A 9,707-nucleotide genomic window follows, 5' to 3' on the forward strand; every position below is an offset into this window, starting at 1 on the left:
TAAACCACGAAAAGTTTGGATCACTTTAAGCTCCTTGGTTCACTTCAATGTGACGTCTTAAACCACGAAAAGTTTGGATCACTTTAAGCTCCTTGGTTCACTTCAATGTGACGTCTTAAACCACGAAAAGTTTGGATCACTTTAAGCTCCTTGGTTCACTTCAATATAACACCTTAAATCATGAACAGTCTGGGTTTCCTTAAATTCTCCCGTTCACTTCAACGTGACAACTTAGACAAGATGTTGTGAGACCACTTTATAATAACCTGTCATGTGATTTGAAATGCAAATAATTATCAGATGTACGACTTGCATAACAGTGAATGGAGAGGGGTGACTTCATAAATAGTTTCATCTTTCTATACCTAGTATCTACTGTGCATGCTGACCATCCCTCATTTATTTTATACAGTGTAACAATCGAAGTACTACAGCTTTTATTAAATTTACAAAAGTTTGCTTCTTATAGTATCCTTTTTTAACGGGCTTGATAGTTTAAAAGTACAATTAGTATAATTTCTGCATGTCAGTCGAACTTATGATTTTATAAAAATGTTGAAAAAAGTCGATTACTTACGCCCACATACAACTATGAGTTCATTAATATCCAGGCCAGCAAGGAAAAATAAAAAATACAACAGAGAGACTACATCAGAAACATGCTTTTCTCATAAAATTTTCATTACACACAAGACACATTACTTGGCTTTAAAAATTACATATATAAAGCATTTCAAATGTTTATTATGCTCAACTGATTTCCACAGATACATAAGGTGTGTGTGTGTGTGGGGATGGAGATCATCTAATGTATATATACAATTTAAGAATCTATACTCAATTAAGGAAGATACTTTAGAGTTTGGTGTAATTTTATTATTCATTTTCAAGACTTCACCATATCAAGGTCACAATAATACAACTTTTCATGACTAATGGTGAGTTAAATGGCCATTCGGATGTAGTATCTAACGATAGCTCTTGTCACGTGACGAAACTATGCTTGTTCAGGCATAAGGTAGAATGATATAAATCCTACAGAGATATGATATGTAAATACATTATGAGGTAAGGGCACCTGATTTTAAAGGGTCACATCTTGGAGTTTATAAACGTATGGACAACTAATTACACGAAATGATAAAAAAAACGTCAAATAATAACTTACATCCACTTTCATCAGATCCATCTTTGCAGTCCCACTGTCCATCACAGCGTTTTCTGATCGGATAACACATACCGTTCATGCAAGGTACAAACCCCCGACTGATATTACATTGATCTGAAGTAAAAAATATATATACATTTATTTGTGTCCTTTTACAGTTCATTATCTACAGCTTTCTGGATACGCTCGCTTTGGTCTGTGTTTTTATCTTACTTCCAGCATATTATATTTAACAAAAGAAACGAAAATCTCATTTATTTATCATATTTATTACATTTCTGTTTACTTGGTCATTACAAGTTTAAAATCCGCGGTGCGAACAACAGCTGTCATAACTCACCGCTAGGGGACCCTTTAGTTTAATATCGGAACTCGTTAGTTTGATGTTTTCGCACAAAAACTTTTATTTTTTTCCGGAAAACGTGTTTGTTACGTCTACTAGCTCACGTTTATTCTTAAGACTGTTTGCTTGAGAGGATTAGTTTAACTTCAGACTATGTAAAATAAGATCGATATATGTTATTTTCAGAATGAGTTATCAATACTTTTTCAATTTCGAATATAAACTAGATTTTCTGTCTTGATTTATTTAAACCTTTACTTATTTTCAACACAAATACAACACTGTAATATCTAAACATAATGCTCACTAATAATTAGTTTTTAACTTTATAATATGATATTTAATTATGTTTCTTTTTGATATAATTTATTTAAGGCTAACTTTATGGCACATTTTTAGTTGTTTCAATTATATTTTTTAACTTTATAATACGATGTTAAATTATGTTTATTTTTGATATAATTTCTTTAAGGCTAACTTTACAGCATATTTTTAGTTGTTACAATTATACTTTTTAACTTTATAATACGATGTTTAATTATGTTTATTTTTGATATAATTTCTTTAAGGCTAACTTTACAGCACATTTTTAGTTGTTACAATTATATTTTTAACTTTATAATACGATGTTAAATTATGTTTATTTTTGATATAATTTCTTTAAGGCTAACTTTATGGCACATTTATGGTTGTTACAATTATATTTCATACTTCACTTTCCATCCCAATAAAACCAAAAATAGAACTGAAGTCTCACTGTAATATTTCAAAATTTGTTTTCCCTTTTATGCACTCCAAATCCTTTTATTGAATAGCTTTAACAAAATTACAACCAGTTAACAAATTACAACTAAACTTCGCTTAAGTTTACAAAAGGATCACATCACTCCTTTCCATTTCATAACTTTAGTTCTTTATAAGCAATATTTTTAGAAAAAAATTCTCTGTATATACCAAAATCTTTTACTCTAATTATAAAATATCAAAGCCTCGTTTTTGTCTGCTTCCATATTTTAATCCCTAAATCATATTTTCATTTACTGTAGGCTTTATTAATAATAATGATGGTTTTTATTCATTTTTTATCAAGACTTCTTGAACCTACGTGTTTTTCTAATATCATGAATATAAATGTTTTATAATATTATTTTGCATCTTTAATATACTTATAATCTGTTGTACATATTAGTATGGTTGTAAAGGAAGGTGTACATAAAAACTTTATAATTATAACTCATATTTCTAATCATTTCCTGTGTAAAAGGAAGATTGAAATCAAACCAATTAAGGAAATCTTCATATTTCCCAATAGAACTCTCTGAACAAACAATAATTGGCCAAAATGTCAATACCATTTTCATGTCTGTTATTATAGAAATATAAATACTACCAGTGAGAATGTTGTGACTATGCCATACAGATTACATAACAAATTCACTGAAATTACTTTGTAAAGAACATATAAACAGTTTGTAAAGGCTTTCATAACATAAACAAAAATATGGTATGTATCCCAGTATTCTTCACATCCAATCAACAGTACATAAAAACAACGAATTTATACATATTTAACTCTGAATTTCAATCTTCAACATCGATTAAACTCTTGAATTAGTAATGTTTTAACCCATCTTAAATTTAAAACATTAACATATGTAGGTAAATCAATAGTTTTCTTTCCTCGGTCACCTCCGTTTTCAATAATAGTTTTTTTTATGTGAATCTTGTTTGGTTAAGCAACTTATAAAAATATCTAATAATGTTTCACATGTTTTCATCTTTTCTTTCAGTGGACACAGCATATAGTCCAATGTGGCTTTGTTATAAGAAAACACACAATCTTTTCCTTCGTTAGATCAAGAATAGCAACGAGTAAGTTATTAATTTTTGAAATATTATGAGATTTAATAATACATATATATCTTATAGAATAAAAAGGTCAAGGCTAAAGCTCTCAATTCTTTCCTAATGTTTATGATTAAATTATTAATATTTTCATCCACCATTTTTCTCACACAAGTCTGGAAAATTTATTTTAAAATATTTAAGACCTAATATGCGAGTCAAGCTCAAGTTCTGTATGAATATGAAATGAGCTATTTTAATTTTCTTCACAATTCATGGCTTCAGTTTTCTCGATAATAACTTTTAATCCTGATATCCTTGAGAAAAACTTATACAACCCAAAGCTGCTCTTGAAGATTCCTTCAATTATTTTGAAATCAGAATCATATGCATATTGTAATAGTTTATTCTAACTTGTTTAACTAACAGTTCTTGGAATCAGTATTTTTCATCAAACTAATTTCTAGAATCATTACCACCAAAGCATATTAAAGAAACATAGCTTCTCCTTGACTACATCCTCTTTCATTTAGAAAAATCTGAGTGTGTTGTACATTTTGAGTAAGTGTACTTGGAAAATAGATTAACCCATAAACAAATATTTACATCATTGAAATAAACAAAATCCTGAACTTGAGTCAGAAGTTTTTCTAAAGTCAAGTAACAACAATAGACTTGGTGTATTAATATTTTCAATAAAACTAAATATGAAATATAATAGTAGATAATATAAATATGAATAATGATGGTAGGGTTTTATTAAATTATTCTGGAAGGATGTGAACATTCAGTTTTATATACTACAATCAATAAAACTATATTTCAAAAATTATCTGGGGATAATTATCTTTCTCAGAATTAACATAATAAACAGTACATTCTCTCTGAACGGTTGACAATGTTCTTTCAAACCTAGCTTTTAATAACTCAGCCACAAAATTAAGTCCCTCCAAAAATATGTTTAAAAATACACTGTATAATTATCCGATCCAGGCTATTTACTGCTCTTCACTTTATTAATAACATTAGTCTCCTCTATAAGAGAAATTTCTTCTTCTCCTTTGTTTGATATTTCTAGTTCTACTGTGTCTAATTTATAGACTTAGTGATACTTAGTTATAGATGGATTTTCTGAACTTTAATTTCTTTATAAAAATCAATATAAAATATTCTCATTTCCTTCAGTATTTCATTTGTTTTTATTATTATGTTAACTTTTCTAATTATTAACTTATTTTATGTTTATTCACATTTCATTCATCCATATTTAAAATACATTTTGTGCTTTCTATAATTATTTTACCCATTTTTCTTTCAAACGGATCATACTATCCATTGTACATCTTTTCTCAAATCCTTCAAATGACACTTCTTATCTCAATAAACAATTAAGGTTTAAAGTTTCAGAATCCTTAATATAAAGAGAAGGCAAAATATTACTTCTTTTTCCCACTATTTAATGTCTTAATTTCTATTTTTTCTTTGAAAAGTAGCATAAGAAATTGTAAAAATATATTAATAACCATAAGTAAAATGTCTAAAAATATATTCCTACTTGTAAAATATTTTCTATACCTAAAAATATGTTCTGTGCAAAATAAAATTTCCAACTGTATCCTGTTCTTTTGCATTATTAAATATATTTAACAATATATAATGATAATAATAAAGTAAGTTGTACTTTAAAAATATTACTGCTTTAAGTCTAAACTATGCTATTATTACCATTGGCCTTTTACCGACCAATATTCTTCGTGGATCTCCTTTACCTCTTGCACATCAACACACATCTTTCGATTCACATATCATAAGCTTGCTCCATAACTGTTTTTAAATATATATTTTTGATTTTCCATATGTTATAAATCAGTACATTGTGTTTTTCTTTCCTTTTGAAATAAATCATATTTGTTATTGAATTAGGAGAAAAAAAATGACTATTGTTTTTTCTTTTTGTTGGGGGGGGGGTTCTCAAACTAACACTATGTGTTTGTTCTTTTGTTTTTCTCATTTCTCTTTCAAGCTTATGACTGAATAATATCAATTATCTCAATAATTTTAACTTTTATGTTCATCTGAAAGTTTTTCTACATCACTCCCCCCCCCCCCCAGTGGTACAGCGGTATGTCTGCGGACTTACAACGCTAGAAAGCCGGTTTCGATACCCGTGGCGGGCAGAGCACAGATAGCTCATTGTGTAGCTTCGTACTTAATTACAAACAAACGTCACTCACCTTGTTTAGATAGTTGGAATTTATTACAGTATAGTATCAACTTTTTTCAAATTGAATCCAAACCTTCACTATGATCTATTGTTGATTTACACCGTATTTCTGTGTAATATATTTGCTTGATTACATTTTAGGTTTCATCAAAATTTCCTTGTACTTCAGGCACATTACCATTACATTTACGGTATTACAGAAGTTTCATTGTATTTCAAGCACATTACACTTATGATTTAGGGTTCCCAAAAGTTTTCTCGTACTTCAGACACATTATCATCTTTCTGCTTTGTAACTCATTGCTAACTTTAAACACCATTTCCATTCATATATTCCTGAAATGCTTCAGAGGATTTTTGTTTACATAATTCACTTAAAATTATAATTTTTACAACTGAAACAATTAGTAAAGATAAAAAAAATTACTCTTGATGCCTCAAGCCAGTTCTTAAAATTAAATCTAAATAAACATGCTTTTCTACAGCAGCGCTAGGATTTCCAGGATATTTTTGGCCAATTTGTAAAAAAGCAAAAAGAAATAATATTTAATGTAGCTAGAAAGATTGGCCAAATTCAAAGCCTACACATTTGTAATATGATATGAAATTCAAAGCAAGATTTTAATTTGCGTTTTAAATTACTGATTTCCTGCCCTTTTAGAAACTGGTTTAATTTTAAATCTTTGTGGTCTATCTTTTTCTGTTTTAGAAATGAAAACTACTATTTTTTTCATTGATTATATCATTCAGATCACCGGTTCAAACAATTATGATTTTATAAAACACGAGAGAATAAAAAATGTATAAATCGTTCTCAAATCAAACATATAGAAAACATACAGAAATTCAACCAAATTGCCTCCATTAGATCTTAATTCAAAAGCTCTAAAACACTTAGTATTCTAAACAGTTTTTTTATTAATGATTATTACTAATGTAATACAGAAAATATTTAAACTGTGTTTGTAAATGTTTCTTACCTGGTCGCCTGGTAACGTTGGCATCGGTAAAGACGATCAAGTTAGAAAACTGAAATAGTGACATTTACTTGTATTTAATGTTTTCTTTTCATTACAGTTGATCTCTAAACAGCATTCATTGTTTTACACACGACTCATTTAAATTCAAAAATGAATTATATTATTTATATAATAATACTAATACATAGGAAAGTCCTGTTAATAAACAAACTTAGTTATATGTTAAAGACACGCTTCGGTTATATTTTTATCTGACTCTAAAACACGTGTCATTACTCTAGCTCATAAAAATGTAAAAGAAACATGTAATAATTGGAGTGCGCCCATACCTAGGATGCCCACCTGCCTAAAATAGATATGTTGTCTTATCTAGTAGTAACTGAATTAACTTAGTACTCTCTACATACACACACACACAAATCACAAGGACTCTAGACCAGATTATTTAACTTGGAAGCATGCAAGCTAACCACTAATATAAATAAAATGTTATGAACACGAATAAAACTACTAAACAACTGATTTAGATTGAATGATGTGTACATTATATATAATTATATACAATATGAAATTGCACGCTGAGAAACCCAAAAAGGAATAATCTAAAGATACTCGCGAATCTTAGGGAAATAGCTCAAAATAAAATAATCTAAAAACACTCGCCAATGTTAGGAAATAGCTCAAAATAAAATAATCTAAAAACACTCGCCAATGTTAAGGAAATAGCTGAAAAATAAAATAATCTAAAAACACTCGCCAATGTTAAGGAAATAGCTCAAAATAAAATAATCTAAAAACACTCGCGAATCTTAGGGAAATAACTCAAAATAAAATAATTTAGAATACACAAATTGAGCACATTCGATAAGCAGGGGCTGTGCTATCTTCTTCCCGGAGAAGGGGTTGAGGTGAATTGGTAATAAAATTGAGGGAGCTGCACTCTACATCTCGTGAGCACACATACTGTAATATTTAGGAAGTGAACCAGCTATAAAAGTAAGCATTTTTCGTGAGTAAGGGGGCTATAGGGAGACTAGCGTCAATTTCAAGATAGCTTCAGCCCTCCCCCTTCCACCGCCCCTTTATAAGTAAACACATGCGTAATTGGAACACTAAAAAATGCACTGGTGAATACCAGAAAAATAGCTCAAAATGAAATCATTTAGAGTAAACAAGTAATTTCTTTTTCGAATATATTAGAAGTGATAAACTAAACACAGAATATATCAACATTTAAAATATCCAATAGAAAAGTTTTTTTGTTATTTTACCTCAAAAATTCGATTGGTGTCAATACCATAAGTTGAAGCTGGAAATTGAATGACTTCATCAGGTTCTCCCTCTCTGGAGTGAAGGACGTGCATGAGAGTTCCGTTGGCAGATTCGTCAAATGTCGTCATTTTGTATAACACCTTAAAACATAGATTCGTAACGAACTTTACTGTGTAACACAATATTAAATCATATAAAAGTATATGAACCATTATCTCAAGAGTATGAAATCTAACCTACGGAATTCTAAACGAAAAACTACGAAGTTATTAACTTTATCGAGTGAAAATATGAAAAACAATTTAAACAACTTGAACAATAACCTATATTCTAAACGCGTCACCTAATTTATAGGTTAAAATCAACAGATTGTACAAGTTTGAAGAATAAATACGGGAGTTTCAAAGTATAGCTTATAAGACTGACTTACACATGGTTGAGTAAGTAATATTAAAACGATTTTGAATATTTAAATCAGCAAGTCATATGACAACCACATCCGATATAAAGTCGCAGTGGAACGGAATGTACAAAAACTACATGTTGACATTGCTTGACTTTGTGTAGATGGATGCCATCAAAAACTGATCGCTTTTGGAAAGGGTATGTAATAGTCCTTTCCGATGAAAAATATTCATACACTCATATCATAAAGATTTATTCAAATAGGGGGGGGGGGGAGAGTTAGCATTTTCAAGACGAGGATATCCCTTATACTTAATGGTATTGGAAAATAAAAGAATATGGATCAACTTGGGATTCCAGAACCATCCAGAAAGAGACCCGCAACAGTCGCGGTAAACAAAGAGTAGCGCATGTTACGGGCAAGAATCTACATACACAATGGCCAGTGATGGTTTATTATTATTGTTTTTAAGAGTGGAGTTAACAACTGTTTTACGCCTAAATTCCTAATTTTGTTGATGAAAGAAAAATTTAAACAGGTTACTTTAAACAGCTTGTCTGTTGAATAATTTAGAAGAATAAATTAGTAGAATTACTACTACCCAGTCTTCAAATATTGTGTAAATATAGGTTTACCGAGGTGAGTAAAGTAAAACTCAAACACCATACACATAAGATATAGAAAACGATTCTATACCTCCTGAAATGCCACTCAATGGCATAGTGGTATGTCTGTGGACTTACAACGTTAGAAATCGGGTTTCGATACTCGTGGTGGGCATAGCACAGATAGCCCTTGGCGTTGCTTTGTGCTTAATTTCAAACAAACAAACGAACCTCCCCAAATTAGATGATATACAATTAAACATAGATTATTTTATACACATATGCAAGATCTATGACTATTAGATGAAATGAACGAAGATTTCAATAAATAGGATTTCGATCTAATATTACAATCTTAAGAATGTAAAACATGAGGCGGCTGAGAAAGATAGCTCGACGTTCAGAACTGGAAGATACTATTACCTTTTGTACAGTAATGAAACCAGGCAGAGGGAAACATAAAGGACATAGAACAGGTAGCCCATTGTGTAGTACAAACAAACAAACTTAAACATCTCTTCTTAAATTTATATGTATTATAGTCTTGGGATACAAACTTTGGTTGAATTCACCCAAAAACCTCCACAGAATTACCGCTTTGCTACTGAAGGGCGAATGCTTAAGTAATCTGTTATCTTAGACTTATAAGTGTGGATTATAATAGTCTGCTACTTTGTCACAAATGTTTCGTAAAGTATTCACTTTATTCGTTATTCCTTTGTGATTAGTCATTAAAGCATTTGTGAAACTACAACAAAAAATGATTAAGTAAGAAGAAAATATCTTAATGATACGTAAAAAAATAAATAGCCTAAATTTATACCATCTCACACTGAAACTAAAAATACAAGTTTTGAGTTTTTA

General features: G+C 29.8%; 1 protein-coding gene across 1 annotated transcript in view; it reads right to left on the reverse strand.

Moving 5' to 3' along the window:
- Window positions 1-9,707, reverse strand: part of LOC106474178 (CD109 antigen-like) — a gene marked incomplete at both ends in the record, with an annotated part of 37,774 nt that overhangs the window by 3,367 nt on the left and 24,700 nt on the right. The window contains 3 exons of the mRNA XM_013934870.1: window positions 1,169-1,282; window positions 6,561-6,609; window positions 7,832-7,972. Of these exons, the coding sequence (XP_013790324.1) occupies window positions 1,169-1,282; window positions 6,561-6,609; window positions 7,832-7,972 (304 nt within the window). The remainder of the gene's footprint in view (window positions 1-1,168; window positions 1,283-6,560; window positions 6,610-7,831; window positions 7,973-9,707) is intronic.

The sequence above is a fragment of the Limulus polyphemus genome, unplaced genomic scaffold (genome assembly GCF_000517525.1).
Source record: "Limulus polyphemus unplaced genomic scaffold, Limulus_polyphemus-2.1.2 Scaffold6917, whole genome shotgun sequence".
NCBI lineage: Eukaryota > Metazoa > Arthropoda > Merostomata > Xiphosura > Limulidae > Limulus > Limulus polyphemus.